Genomic DNA, 15,525 nt, shown 5'->3' with positions numbered 1-15,525 from the left:
CCCTGGGTAGTTTCAGTCCAACCGGAAAGCAAGAGGAGCTTAAATTCGGGGTCGGCTTTTTGCCGGGAGCAACAAACGCCGTGATGGAGACAATGGGGAAAAGGTGGAAACTCTCAGAGCACGGGGAAGTCTCAGAGAGGAAAAGAGATGAACGTAGACACTGGGGAGGGGGAAAGTTGACATGTTTATTATAGGAACAGTAAAGGTTACGTAGAGATTGAATGTCACATAAAGATCAAATATTTAAATACATTAACCCCAGACACAAATTAGTGGTAGAGAGTTTATCTATTTATTATAGACACATTAAATACTATACAAAGCTCAAACATTATACAAAGAGCAAACATTAAAATATACTAACTCCAGACAAGAATTGGTGGGAAAACGTTCAAGTATTTATTATACAAATGTTTAATATTAAATAAAGATTAAATAGAATACAAAATCACACAGTAAAATATATTAACTCCAGACAAAAATTAGTGGTCTAAAGCTAATCTATTTATTAAAGAAACATTACATATTATATAAAGATTAAATATCCTATAAACGTCAAATATTATTTAGAGATCAAACATTAAAATATACTAACTCCAGACAAGAATTGGTGTTAAAACGTTTGCACATTTATTATATAAATAGTAACTATTATATAAAGACTAAGTATAATGCAAAATAAAACATTAATATATATTAACTCCAGACTAAAATGAGTGGAAAAAACTTTACGTATTTATTAGAGAAACATTACATATTAGCTAAAGATTAAATACTACATAAGGATCAAATATTAAAATATTTTAACTCCAGACAAGAATTGGTGGGAAAATAAATAAAGATTATGTATTAAATAAAGGTTATGTATTATATAAAAGCTCAAATCTTAAACTATATTAACTCAAGAGAAGAATTAGTGGAAAAAAGTTCCGTATTTATTACAGAGATGTTCCATCTGTGTAAAGATTAAATATTACATAGGGATCAAATACTAAAATATTTTAACGCCAGATAAGAAGAGGCGGAAAAAGTTCAAGTATTTATTAGATAAATATTAAATAAACGTGATGTATTCTATAAAGCTCAATTATTAATATCTATTAACTTATTTATTTCATATGTATATATAAATATTATATGAAGTTCAAACACTATATACAGATCAAACATTAAAATATATTCACTCCAGACAAAAATTGGTAGAAAAAAGTCAATATATTTATCATATAAATATTAAATATTCTACAAAGATCAAATATTATATAAAGATGAAATAATGTATCAACTCCAGACAAAAATTATTGGATAAGGTCTATGTAACATATTAAATAAATATTAAATATTAGTACATTAAATAAAAAGAGTAAATAAATATTAGATATTAGTACATTAAATAAAAATAGTCAATAAATATTAAATATTAGTATATTAAATAAAAATATTAAATATCAGTACCTTAAATAAAAATATAAAAAAAAAATATTAGTACAGTAAATAAAAATATTAAATAAAGCTCAAATATTATGTATAGATACAACATTTAAATATATTAACTCCAATTAGAAATTAGTGGAAAAAAGGTTATGTACTTATTCTAAAGATATTAAATATTATACAAAGCTCAAATATTCTGTAAAGCTAAGCTACTGAAATATAGTAACTCCAAGCAGAAATTAGTGGAAAAAGGGTTATATACTAATGAATGTTTCTATGCAAGTATGTAAAGATTAAATATGATAAAAACATCAAGTATTAAAATACATGAACTGCAGACAAGAACTGGAAAAAAGGTAATAGACTTGTTATATAAATATTAAATATTATACAAAGCTCAAACATTAGATACAGGTCACATATTCAAATATATCAACTCCAGACTAAACCTGGGGAAAAAAAGTTTCCATGCTTATAATATAAGCAGTAAATCCTATAGAAGGCTCAACCATTAAAATCCATGGGGCGCAGGCTCCTCCTGTGCTGCAGCTTTTCTCCTCAGGATGAAATGGAAGTTGGCCTGGGTGCTCATGGCGTAGAACACGTTCGCCTTGGGTGGGATCGCCAGCTCTGCAAGAGAGGGAGCAGAGCCAGCGTGAGTTGGCGCACCACTCAGCCTTAGGGGTTTATTCTCACCGGCAGCTGTGACAACGTGTCCGTGGCGTTCCTGACGTCGCTTCGCGTGTCACTCTTGCCGTCAAAATGCAGCAGCACCGGTCAAGCAGCAGCAGCAGAGTTCTGCTTCCCCACCTTTGTCCTCGGAGATGATCTGTACCAGCTCGTAATCCTCGGCCGAGCCACACTGCAGGCTGTGCTTCTCCAGGGCTCTCTGGATGACAGCAGGAGCCTTCTCTTGGTTAGTCAGCTGCAGACAGAGAGTGGCAAGGACTCGGTTGGGAACTGCGTCCTAGATTCGGCCAGATACTAAAACATGCTCTTTGGGACACCTGGTGGCTGATTTACTGCAAGACAACAGACGCTGCTCTAGAAACGCAGCAGCAAATCACAGCCTCTGCTCTCCAGAGCACCCACTTGCAGAGGTGAGACCTTGTTCTCAGCAGCCGTCGAATCCACAGCAATAGCTGCCCCAGCTGCTGTTTGCGCACATCCATTAATCCACAGTCTCCTGTGCTAAACACTTTCTGGATGTCCTGCAAAGATTCGGGGCCTTGTAGCTGGGTTTGCTGGGGAAGGGGCACCTTGTGCCACAGTCACACACCCCAGGGCTGAGCTGGACACACAACAGCCGGCGCTGGCAGAAGAGCAGGGGCAGCAAAGCCGGCACTTGCTCAGAGTGCTGCACTTGGCATTGTTGATCAAAGACAAGCTTCAATTTCTAGAGCAGAAACCTTGAGAGATGCTCTTTGCAAACCTCTCATTCATCCCCTGCTCCACAGGTTTTGATTTCTAACATCTGTCATTTTCCTTGTCAAGGAGGTTTGATCACTGAATAGGTGTTTCCAAAACTAAAAGCACCATTCAAGGCACCTGGGGTGAAAACATCACCCACAGAACAGCGTTTTGCTGTTCCCAGCACTCACCAGGATGCTCCTGTAGTTGTTGCCACTTCTGTCCTCCTCTACGCTGGTCCGGATGATGCAGCTCTCTCCGTTCTGACGGTTGTAAAGTGGCAGGACTGGCGGCACTTCTTTGGTTGTAATGGGAGTCACGGAGTCGGGGCACTTCTTGGAGCACTTGTCACCAGATGGCAGCAAGGGGGGACACGAAATCCAACACATTGATTACCAGTTAATTGAAAAGATCCAAAAGCTAAAGATGACACTCTTGAGCACAACAGCCTCAACAAGGGCTTCAGCAACCCAGTGAAGGCAGTTCAGGTCAAGAGAGCAGAGGCTGTAGGACAAAGCTCCCTGGGAACGGAACCCAGCCCAGACAAGGCTGGCCTGGGCAGTTCCTGGCAGGTCAAAGCCCAGCTGCTCTGCCTGCCCCAGCATTAGGCTGGGCTGATGCAGATGAGCTTTCCCCCCACAACTGCCTTTCCCAGAGCTCAGGGCCCTCCATTCCACCGCAAGCAACGCTCTAGTCAAGACCCACAGGCTTGGGCAAGCGCCTGGGGCCGCCGGCAGCGTCAGCAGCCTCGCACAGGCTGTCTGTGCTGAACACAGGGCCCAGGCCCTACCTTGTGCTGAGGCTCCTCGGCAGTGTCGGTGGGAGGGACGATGGTGACGGTGCTGTCCCCAGAGCTCCCACCTGGAGCAGGTTTGGGCTGCGCGTTGACGGCTGTGCTGTGGGCGCTCACCCCCAAGCCCAGGAACGGCCTAGGGGAGAAAAGAAAGCACAGCAGAGCTGGGCTGAGCAAAGCTGGCACTTGCTTCAACAAGCTGACCTGCTGTTGTGCTTTCCTGTCTCGAGTGGCCTATTGTTTGTGTGTGTGTAGCAAATTAGACTCTGTCCTTATTTACTCTGTTTTGCTGCTGCAAATGTGAATTGAATTTATAATCCAGCACTAAAATCCAGTGTTCTGGATCCCCAGCCAGGTTTGTCAGCTGGTGTTTGATTTACTCCAGTTCATATTCAGGCACCAAACCGTTATACTCACAGGCTGAATCTCTTCACCACGCTCCTCTGAGCTTTGGCCGATGCGACACTCTTGTCAGCAGCTCCTTCAATTTCGCGTGAAAGCCGGAAACTGCAGAACAGGCAACACCATTAGTTAAATATCTCAGAGTGGCCATATTTGAGAAGCCCTGGGCCATTCCCACGCCCCAGAGGGTGGCATCCCCATAAGGAGGAGCGCAGCTCTGTGCGGGTGTATTTCCACTCTCCGGGAGCAGCTCCTGGCAGCGCAGAGCTCAAGGCTGAGAGAACCTGAACCTGCCTGCGGGGCAAGAAAAGCTGCTTCGCCAGCTGGGCTGAGACCCTACCTCTCCTCATCACTTAAATGCCGCTGCCTCCTAAACCACTGCACGAATTTCTCATCTGCTGACATGCAATAGCTGTTACATGAGGACTGCAAGAGCTTAATTTGTGCGATTACTTCAAATTCCTAAGAAAACAAATAATAAAATAGGAATTCCAATTAGAAAAATAAAGCCGGTCTCGTTAATATCCTACCCACAGGCAGCAACAGATCCAGGACAGACTGAGTTTGACCCGCAGGTCGGTTTCAGTTGAAGAAGTGACTATGTCCAGAACCACTGTTTCCAACAATGCAGCTCTGCAGCTCAGCCTTCCCGCTCAGCCCTGCGTGGCCAGAGCGGCGCCGAGAGAGGAATCCCGCTCTGTACGGAGCTGGTTCTCAGGCACTAAGCGAGGGACATAACTAGAGGTGCCTGTGATGACAGCAGAGCCTGATCCTCCCCGGCTCTGCACGTCGTGCGCTCACACTCACACTCACCATCTGCAGTAACGTGAGCGGCTGTTGGATACGCCCGAGCAAAGACAACAGGCCTCGCCAAGAGAACGCTCTAGCAGAGAGCGTCAGCAACTAACGACCACAGAACAGTCAACGTTCCACTCACCCTTCGCCGCTTCTCAAAGTTGATCAGGCCGCCCTGTTGGAAGGACAGAGAAGGGATCAGAGGAGAAGAGCACAGGCTGGGCTGAGTTAATCACAAACAGGATGAAGTAGCGACACCAAGGGAAAGGCCAGAGCTGCCCTGAGCAAAGGCTTCTGCAAAGACCTGTTTCCAGCTCTAGGATAAACCACAGCACTCGTGTGCCTGAGTCTATTTTTCAAATAGATTCCTCTATTTTTGAGAACTGCACTAGAACCCAGGGGAAGACACAGGACCAGACACAGTGTCTGGAAGGGAGGGAGGATATGTAGGATTCCAAAAATTGCCCCAAATTACCTCGAGATAGTCCTGAAGGGCTGTGTCCAGCATGACGAGGTCTGTGAGGAAGGTACCCAGGTAAGGTACCGTGCCTTGGGTGACTCCCTGCAAACGGGCAGAGCAATGGTGGATTAACTGACTGAGAAATAATAATAAATAATACTAATTAGAATGCTAGAATACTCCTGTGTTAGCAAACAAAATACAACTCGTCTGCTTCACCAAACAGTGCTCTTGTCAATGATGCTTTCATGACACCATCCTTAGGATCTTAGCCAGCGGTTCATGTCTGTACAGAGCGGTATAAAGCCCAAGTGCTCATTCGTAACTCATCTGCGTCAAATCTCGCTGTGCGGCACCTCTCGCCCCAGCAGAAAAGCCGGGATTTACAGACCCGTCTTCCCCAAAGCACCGCATACGGGAGTTCATTGGTTAGGAACAGGGCTGAGCTCGGCTTTGGGCGAGATCACCAGCCTGGCGACTCAAGCTCATTCCCACCTTCATCAGCAGCTCCCTGCTCGTCGCAAAGTTGTCAGAGTCGGAGAAGATTTCTGAGAGCTCTTCGAACATCAGCATTGTGTCCCTGTACAGGAAAAGGTTGAATCATTTAAGCTGTTTGTAAGCACTCTGAATCAGATCAGGGTACTATTTTTTTCTCAAGAATCGTTAACGGTTGGGCACATAAATATAAAAGCAGGAAAACACATCCAGTGACACACTGCACAGCCTTACTTTGGAACGCAGGCCCAGGTCTTCTTCAGGCGATAAACGGAGGTGGACTGCAGTGCGGAAACAATGGCCTTCAAAGACGAAAAGTTGTTCAGGATCCTACATTGCTGTGAAAGGAGCGGTTAGAAACACAGGAGCGTTACACGTCAGCACCACCAACAGTCAGTGCTCTTCTGTCTGCCCCGTGTCCTGCTCGCTGCACATTCTCCCTGCTAAGCGGGCAGCTCCAAAAATACTGAGCATCCAAAATATCACTCCCCAACAACCCCCCTGCCCCCTCCCAGCTCCACGGCACCCGCACAAGGAACGTTAAACAGTCGTCAATAAACGCTTTACACGTGCGATACGGATCCACTTCTCCAAGGTCTTCACTCGTTGCCGTGTCTTTAATTCTCTGCTGTCGAGGACGGTGCTGACCACGCAGTTGGTGACGGCGTTGAACTGCGAGATGGTGGCTCTGATGCTCTGTGCCAGGTGTTTGTTCTCTTGCTTGTCCCTGCGGGACCAGATGCAGCCCAGGCAGTGGTGGGGCACAACGTTCTTGAAGAGTGTCTAGAGGGAAACAGAGGTGTCCAAGTCAGCCTGGATCGCTATTGCCCACAGCAAGACATGCATGTTTACAGTGCAAACTGCATCTGAAACTAATATGGTTTTAAAAGGGAAATATTGGTTTTCTCTTAGTTTAAAATATACACTTGGCTATAACTCTTTAGGCCTGATGCCCTAAAAGAACTGCCCGCTAAACAGTCCTGGGAAAATAAGAGACACCTTTCTATCACTTACATTATCAACGGGAAAAGATTCCATATAATGATATTTTTCAAAGAGATTGATACAAATAAACCAAATTGGAGCACTACAGTTAAAAGTACTTCTACACCTTCAGGTGAGGTAGCCTGAAATACAGTCAAAATACGCTATTTCTCAGGGGTCAAATATTAAACTTTGCAAAAGAGGCTACACAGTCTACATTCACACTGTAAATAAAAGACAAACACCTTCAGAAGAACTGAAGGAAAAGCCCAATCAATGAAGCGAGTTTGGATAACCAAGCAGAGCTGTGCTCTGTGTCCCAGCAACAGAGCGGTTCTTGAACACCAGACTGACATTGATATAAGTTAAAAAACAAACAGACAAACACACAATTAGAAGCCCAGAACTATTTCCCCGAGCATTTCAGGTAACACGTATGATCGACATACCGCGTCCATGTACGTCAGCTGCTCTGCCACCAGCTCTTCTTGGAACAATGAGAATTCCTGTGCACCGCTGATCTCCAGTTCCTCTTCCTCATCCAGGTTGCAGGGAGAAAGGCTGTGGAACGCGTCTGGCCAGCGTGGGAAACACGAGTCAGTGAATTTATACAGAAAACAATTAATCAAAGCAGATAGTTGAAAAATCACTACATCTAATAGCAGAACATGCAAAGGGACCTGCCTGGTCTAACGGCCTCACTGCGCTGCACATTTTAGTGAGAAAGAGGACTAGAAGACTAAATTGGCAAAGAGACTTTTCGGCTCACGGCACAGGAAGCTTTGTGCCCTGGATAAGGGGACGTGTCAGGCTTGATGCTGGGAGAACACCCAGACAGCAGAGAAAGGTACTTTACCATCATTCTCCAGTTCTTCTTTCTGGAACTGCTCCAGGAGGTTCTGCGCCCTCTTCTCCGGGTCAGAGCCGGGCATGTTCTTCTTCAGGTAACTCAGCACCTTCAGCAGACACACGTGGTCGGGCGGCTCTTGGAAATCCTCGGCACATTGGTCGAGCCAGGCTTGTAAAATCGATGCGATCGCACTGTGAGCAAATTCAGAGAGAGCACATGGGCTGTATGCAGCAGCTATTGATGCAATGGCATGGATCTGTACCTAAGACAACAACAGGAACACTGAGACATTCATCCCCCACGTGAAGGCAGCATGGACACTTCTGCGAGCAGAGAGTTTAATTTGTTCGTTTTATGCAAGAAATATTATTAAGATAATACTTCATAGGAAACTAAAGGCTGGTTCCTCAATTACACCTTGAGAAACCAGCACAATCATTCAAATTAATTAAAGATTTTCTCTGGCTTCTGTTACTGGATGTGTTATGAGACAGCTGATACTCGGCCTTTACACAAGCTCCTTGAAGCAAACAGGCTGTGAATTGTCAAAGGAAACAACAGCTGTGCTGCCCACGTCCCGCTCCAGCACCGAACCCTGACTGGGGCTCGCTGGGCGCTGCAAAACCAAACTTACGTCCTGAGCACTGTGCTGGATCCGGGGGAATTCTGGCTTCCACGCTCTTCTGAGCCCGAGATCTCCAGGTTTCCGTATCTGGAAAAATGAGATGGCTGTTTAGAGGAACCTCTACTGAGCAAAAGCAAAATCCCAAATAGCGTAATCCATATACAACTGGCATAAACACACACATATTGGCATATTCATATACAACTGGCATGAAGACAAGGGCTTCATGCTGGACAATTCCACCGTGGCCGGGGAAGCTGAGGAGAGATGAAGGGTTTGCACGTGTCCCCGTGCACTGCAAAGCAAACCCAGACTAAACCAGGCAGACCCGTGGTCCCTCTGACAGGAGCGGCGCAGCCACAGCCATAGGGAGCTCAGCTGGGGACACTGAGCCTCCAGAGACCTGCGGGGAGAGCCCTGGCGGCAGCTGGAACAGCTCCTTTCAAACCACACCTTGCACCTCCTTACGTACGGGTGACGAGGAGTTCATGGTGCATCTGAGTGAGAACATTTTGGTTCCCTACCGGTCAGACCACGCACGCTTTCCCCGCCTGGCGCTTCAGCTTTAATGAGAGCTGGGGTGTGGGCAGCGTGCATTTGCACATGGTCTGTTTATGCTGAAATCCCGAATTTGGCAGGATTCTCGACCTCTGTCCATCAGGTTATTAACTCCATGTCCACTAAAAGTAGGGGACGAAATTCCTGTCAACATCCCCCTGTCGTGTATAATAAATGATGGCTCAGTTTCCATTCTGTCCCGGCTCTTACCTGTCCAGGAGCAGCTCCAGGACTGTGCTGGTGGAAGCAAAGGCCCTGTACGTGGAGAGGAAGGTGTTGATGTATGTAAAGTCATTATCCGCAAACGCCATTGGAAGCGTCTCCACCAGCTTTTCCAAAGTTGCAGCTTTCAGGGCCCTGCTTTTGCACGTCTCGTCCGGGCTGACAGCGTGTTCTGCAGGTAACTGGTCTCCTTCAGCCTACAAAGTGGAAACAAAGACAAAGCACATAATCAGACAGAAGCCAGAGCCCCGACACAGCTTGCACAATGAAACACAGATTCCATTCCACCTTTTCACAGGAACAGTCCATCTCTAGTTACCAAACAATTTTGTCAGTTTGGGCTCTCCAAACACCAAATGCTGTATCAAATACTGGAGGACAATAAAGACATTTCTTATTTAAACAGGCAAGTGTTTCCAGGGCTTAAGCTGTAATCTCATGGTTGGCTTTTAAACTGACCATTCTCTCATAACAGGGCCAACCATTCAAAAACCCCGGATACTTTCTTAGCATCAAGAAGTTTCAGAAAGGTTTATTGGACTTCCTGAAGCATGAAAGATCTCAGTTCCTTCACCTACTGGTACCTCTACAAGAAGTTACTAAGCAAGATTTCAAACTTCTCAGTACTTAAAGGAATTGGTAATGAAGCCCAGCTCACTCAAAATAAGAAAAACTGTTGTATTCCTTTCAACACGGGTTCTATGATATTTTCAGTTAGAGCTGCATTTCTCTCAGACACATCCAATAATTTACCAGCCAACGCTTTTCAGCTGAAAACCTTCCAAATCACTCTACAAATGCAGCACCACTAAGAACTCTTCCCTTGAGAATATGACCAAGACCTGGAAACTCCTTCTACGAACGAGGAACAACACCCCTGGAACGGGAGAAAATTCTGCTTTTCTGAAGTGTCTTTGTGGAACACAGACATGCTCAAAATGCTCCCCACCTCCTGCACAAAACCATCAGCTGGGAAATGTACCGCAGGTCAAAAATACTTTCTAATATTTCTCCTGGTACAAAACAGGCAGCAGAGGTGGGAAATCTGCCACTCAAAGTCTTTATACTACCAACCTGGACACTACACCAAAGCAAGTTCTTATATTATGGCCTTTGATCCTGAAGAAAATGTAGAAACATTGCAACACAACATGAAAGTTCTACCCACCTCCTGACCCTCTGGCTCAGACTGCCACAGCTGCACTGATTGCAATGAAGTGAGGACACTTTAATCAGCTGGGGACTTGGCCACCACGCCAGCTTCACTTACCCCGAGCCATCTTGCTCCTTCACCGTCAGTCTGCTGGATCTGCGCTCTTCTCAGGGTGTCACAGTCAACAGCTCCTTCTTGTGCGTCTTCAGCTCCATCCTCAGTTGTGCTCTGACAGGAAAGGGCAAAGAGAAACAGGTCAGAGAGAAAGGAACACGGTCCCTGCACAAGCGCAGGCTGCAGACACCAGCATACCAACACTGGGATCTCACAACACCTCAACAACACTCACTTAAGTTGCCACGTTTTAGCTGCCTTTAGTTACCTGGGGATTTTTGGACTTTTAACTGAAAGCAGAGAGGAGCTGAGTGCACAAATTACTGCACAAGCCAATGAAAGAGGTAAGAATTAAACCAGAGAGTGCAGATCTCCTGAACCCCAGCACTAACAGCCGCTGTATTAACATGCTGATACATGCTGAGGAGCAAAGCACTAGAGAATTGAGAATAGACATAACAATTAACTTTAGAAATACATATACTGGTCCCCCTGCAACCACATAATCTTTTATCATCATACCTACCACTGGAATATTTAAAGTTTCAGGGCTTTACTAACTACCACAGCCTTAAGCACAGCAACAACTCAATTAGAAAGGATTTGAGGACAGTGCAAACAAATCCTGATTTGGCGAAGATGGAGTTTGGGGTTTTTGGGGGTTGCTTTTCTGTTTGTTTTTACTCCTTTATCTCTAAAATATCCCCTAGTCAGATACAACGGTCTGTACACCAGTGACTTGCCTCTTGAACGCTCTGTGGAACCTCCACATCTTCCCCAGGTTGGTTCCTCACATTGTCTTCCAGGCTCTGTGGAGTCTCCATGTCTTCTTCAGCTGGCTTGCCTGGAGTCTCCTCTATGCACTCTGCAGCCTTGGTGTCTTCCTCTGTTGCCTTGTGTAGACAGTTCTCAATGCGCTCTGGAGTCTCTGCATCTTCGTCTGATACCTTGCTTGCAGTCTCCGTGTCTTCCTCTCTGGTCTTGCTGACAGTCTGCTCAGTGTGCTCTGGACTCTCCTCAATGCACGCTGGAGTCTCCGCATCTTCCTCTCTGGCCTTGCTTACAGTCTCCTCAACGCGCTCTGGAGTCTCCTCAATGTGCTCTGTAGTCTCCACATCTTCCTTGGTTGCCTTGGGCACAGTCTCCTCAAGGCTGTGCAGAGACTCCACATCTTCCTCATGTCTCTTCCTCCTGGGTGTCCTCCTCCTTGGTCTCCTCCAACATCTCCAAACACACAGGTTCCGAAAGGGGAAGCTCCGAGCCTGTTAGAAAACAACGGAAAGGCAGTTTTGAATTGCAGATAGCAACACATTTACTTTTAATGTCCTTGCAAAAGTACCAGGACAAGATCACATGAAACCTGAACTTTAGGCACTATTACAATGCAAAAGATAGATTGAATGATAGGATCATTGTTGAAGGATGTCAACTCCCATCTCTCCCCCCTCTCCTTCAGTATGGAAGGAGTAGACACATCTCCCTCTCTCTCTGCTGTTTGAGGCCAACAGCTGCTTTTGTTTGGCCCCAGAGCCCCTGGCCAGGGCCGTTAGGAGAAGGGAGCGCCGAGGCGCCAGGAGCCGCTGGGCGCCCGCAGCCAGTGTGGGGGATGTTTGGAGGCTTCAGGGGCACCCACAGTGTAAAGTTAATCCTCACATAATCGAAGGTGTATTTTCCTCCCAAGCTTCCACATAAGCACGTGTAACTTTGCGTGCACGTTTGCACGTGTATTTCTCCTCTCAGGATTGCGAGTGTATTATAAATTTACCCTCGCACAATCGCGAGTGTACACTTTCCGTACTCAATACGAGTACGTGTATCCCTTTAAAATAACCCCACACCGTGTTCAGGCAAGTGTGTGCTCCTCCCGGACTCAGAGACGGCTCCGGCATTGTTCTGGGTGATGATGCTGCCCCTTAACAATTTTCCTCAACTGATATCCCAACCTGTATTTAAGTCACTTTTGGAGTGCTAAAACCCTGTTTCCCACCAGTTTAACACCAGTTGTTTTGGACCCTGTAGTCCCCTAAACTCCCCTCGGGGTGCCTCTGTGACAATCATAGAATCATTTTGGTTGGCAGAGATCATCGAGTGCAGCCGTTAACCCACCCCTGGCACTGCCCCGTGTCCCTCAGAACCTCATCTCTGTGCCTCTCAAACCCTCCAGGGATGGTGACTCCACCGCTGTCCTGGGCAGCCTGGGCCAGTGTTTAATAACCATTTCTGTGAGGAATTGTTGCCAACAGCCAACCCGAGCCTGCCCCGGCACAGCTGGTGCCGTTTCCTCCCGTCCCCTCACTTGTCCCTCGGCAGCAGTCACCAACACCCTTCTCTCGGCACTCGGAGCTGCCACCCCCCGGCCCCGTGTCCCCCGCAGCCCCGGGGGAGGGCGGGCGGCGGGGCCCGGCTCGCTCCTACCCGTCCGCAGCAGGGCCCGCAGCTGATCCCGCACATGGCGCCGTGTCCGCGTCCGCAGGCAGGGCTGCTGCCGGCTCCGCCAGCCCCGCACTCCCGCTCTCTCTCTCTCGCACCGACCGCTCGCCCCGACGGCAACGGCGGCAACGGCTCCGGCGGCACCGCGGCGACCGGACGCGGCCTCGCGGCAGCACGTGCCGCCCGCAGCCGCCCAATCGCAGCTCGCCGCCGCTCCCGCGCGCGCCCCCTTGCCCCGCCCTCAGCCCGCCCGCAGCCCAAGCCCTTGCTCAGCCGGACAAAGCGCCTGAACAGCAGAGGGTTCAGACACACAGAGATATATATGTGTGTGTGTATATATAGAGGTTTGTCTGGGGCTGCTGCCTTCCGTGAGGAGGAACCTCGCAAAGCTGTGTAATGTTCTCCTTAGGAAGAAACACCCAACAGGATAACACAGATAACGCAAAACTGCAAAGTCCAAGAATAACTGGGAAAGGAAAAACGAAGTTCTTGTCATTTACAGTGATGTTTTCACTTTGCGGTTCAATATATTCACTGTTCTACTAAAGGTTTTAAAGAGTAGGCAATGAAATCAAGAACACGTTCTTCCCGCGCAAAGGGGGGTTCCGTCCCCAGAAATGAGAATTGTGGTTGTGAGAAATGCAGTTGTGATTCGTGCCGAGATGTTCAATGTTTACAGATATAACCAAATGAGGCACGGGCTCTGAACCTGGAAAAAGGAAAAGGTGCTTGAGTTCTGTGTAAATAGCTACGAAACTTGTTTATGAAGTTATATTGGTAGAGGGAACTCACATGTTAAGGCTTAACCAACCACATAATAAGGGCCTACTAACGAACTTTAAGCCACATAATGAATATCTAGTTTAGAGCTGTATGTGACCAATGGTATTAAGAAAAAACAGAACCCCATCGAATGCCGAGATAAGAAGTTTCACAGCACCAGCTGCAGCCTTGAGGAGACACCTTATCTATGTGACACCTTTCTGTATTTCAGCACACTGCTCATTGTTCAAGGTGTGCGTGTTGGGGAGCGAATCCCCCGCGCACCCAGCGCTGTTTTGCTTGTGCTCTAGTGAACACGTGTTTAAGGAATACAGTTAAGGAATTGGATTAAACGTTGTTTATCCATAGAAAAACCTTAAGTTGTTTATTTCAATTATTCCCCCTTTTTATCCCATCGATTCGTGCTTTGGCTTCAAAGTTAGCCAGCACTGCCTAGCGGCGGCTAGGTCCGGTTTGGTGTTATCTTTTACAATCATTAATTTATACCCCGTTCCTTTTGTTGCCATTTCAGGATCTATAGGCATGGCTGAGATTTGCACGCCTTGGACTACTGAATGCATTAACCGAATAAAGCACGGGATCATACATGGCATGAACAGTAAACCCAGAAATGCACATACTGTCCTGAACCCCATTTTCTTCCACCGGGCTACAATTTCGAGACCAATATCCATGAGGTGGACCTGGCCACCAAGTGGGAGGAATAGAGGTATTTGATGAATTTGCCCGCAACACGAACTTACAAGGGGTTCGTCCAACGTGTTCAGTCATTTGAGACCCCCCACATATCCAGCACCAGGTGACATTTAATTCCCGGGCTATCTTTTCCATAAGATCTATAAACAGGTTTTTCCCTACTGTTGGTAATTGTAATCCCTTGTCCTTTTGCCTTATTTCTTCACACCAATCACTGCTTGTCTGTACCAATTTCTGTTGCTCTTGCTTTCTTTTTAATTCCTGAGTGCACTCTTAACTAGCTCCTCCTTATACTGACCTTGCCCTCCCCTCCATCTGAACAGCCCCCCATACCAGCTTGTGTAAAACAGACACTCTGTGCTCCCCCAGGGCAGGAGACAGAGCCCACACCGAGTCCACCTTTCCCTGGGTTACTTGCTACCCTTGGTTAATTTCTGCCCTTGGATTTCACACTTCTCCAATTCCGTTCTACCATAACCTCCAGAATTAATATGAGCGTGATAATTTAGAACACATTGGGTTAGTCTCCCTGTTCTCACACACTCGTAGCACTTGGTACAGGGACTGGCCAGGCTAAGGTGGGAACAATAAGTCACCGCCCCTAGCAAGAGGATCAGGTCCAGGTTTCGGCACCCTCTGCCTCTCTGGCCGACCAGGCTGCAGCCGGCAGCCGAGTTCCTCATCTTCCCGGCAGCACGGGCCGTGTCCCCGCTGTTCCTATTTCTGCCGATAGCGTGGACACTTTTGATCGTATCCCAGCTCTTGGCCTTCGCATCCAGGCCACCCCTTTGCAGTTGGGTCTAACTGTTCGGAGAAACAGGCCACTGCTCGTCGACATGGGCCAAGATCCTGTGCCAATACACCCAAGGCTATTCGCTGCTTCTCGAGAAAGAATAGGAGAAATGGCAGCAGGCACTGACATCGAAGCCTTTTTAAGTTCTTCAAAGGCTCGTGTGGCTTCCTTATTCCATTGCAGCTGTTTCTGGTCCATGGGGTCCAGGTCACGCACGTCTCCTTGGTTCAAGTAGCGATTAAAATGTCATCCACATATTGTAGCATCTGTCCCTCATCAGACGGGGCTTCCCAGGATTCAAAACCTTTAGCAAGCTGATTTCCAAATATTGTCAGGCTATTTGTGAATCTTTGTGGCAACACCGTCCATGGGAGCCGGGTTTTACATTTATTTTTAGGGTTCTCTCACTCAAATGCACGTATTGTCTGGCTGGCTTCATGGAGAGGGAGGCAAAAGAAAGCATCTTTTAAATCTGAAACGATAAACCAAGTCAAATGAGGTGTTAATACTCTCAGAAGGGTGTATGGG

General features: G+C 46.9%; 2 protein-coding genes across 2 annotated transcripts; both read right to left on the bottom strand.

Annotated features, from left to right (window-relative positions):
• Nucleotides 1-1,461: 1,461 nt before the first annotated feature.
• LOC135580150 (ral guanine nucleotide dissociation stimulator-like 1) lies at nucleotides 1,462-8,182 on the bottom strand. The gene is made up of 11 exons (XM_065072761.1): nucleotides 7,630-8,182; nucleotides 7,223-7,347; nucleotides 6,357-6,572; nucleotides 6,024-6,127; nucleotides 5,790-5,874; nucleotides 5,310-5,396; nucleotides 4,977-5,009; nucleotides 4,055-4,144; nucleotides 3,635-3,773; nucleotides 3,036-3,188; nucleotides 1,462-2,359 (listed from the first exon to the last, which is right to left on the bottom strand). Exons 1-8 carry the CDS (start codon nucleotides 7,703-7,705, stop codon nucleotides 4,121-4,123), a joined length of 750 nt encoding a protein of 249 aa, XP_064928833.1. The 5' UTR covers nucleotides 7,706-8,182; the 3' UTR covers nucleotides 1,462-2,359; nucleotides 3,036-3,188; nucleotides 3,635-3,773; nucleotides 4,055-4,120.
• A 548-nt stretch (nucleotides 8,183-8,730) lies between these two features.
• On the bottom strand, nucleotides 8,731-13,053 carry LOC135580149 (protein FAM184B-like). Its single transcript, XM_065072760.1, has 4 exons — nucleotides 12,711-13,053; nucleotides 11,039-11,557; nucleotides 10,299-10,409; nucleotides 8,731-9,225 (listed from the first exon to the last, which is right to left on the bottom strand). Exons 1-4 carry the CDS (start codon nucleotides 12,744-12,746, stop codon nucleotides 9,013-9,015), a joined length of 879 nt encoding a protein of 292 aa, XP_064928832.1. The 5' UTR covers nucleotides 12,747-13,053; the 3' UTR covers nucleotides 8,731-9,012.
• Nucleotides 13,054-15,525: the final 2,472 nt, after the last annotated feature.

Source organism: Columba livia, chromosome 8 (genome assembly GCF_036013475.1).
Source record: "Columba livia isolate bColLiv1 breed racing homer chromosome 8, bColLiv1.pat.W.v2, whole genome shotgun sequence".
In the NCBI taxonomy this organism is placed as follows: Eukaryota; Metazoa; Chordata; class Aves; order Columbiformes; family Columbidae; genus Columba; species Columba livia.
Note: the sequence above shows the minus strand (reverse complement) of the source record. Positions and strands in the feature narration are given on the sequence as shown.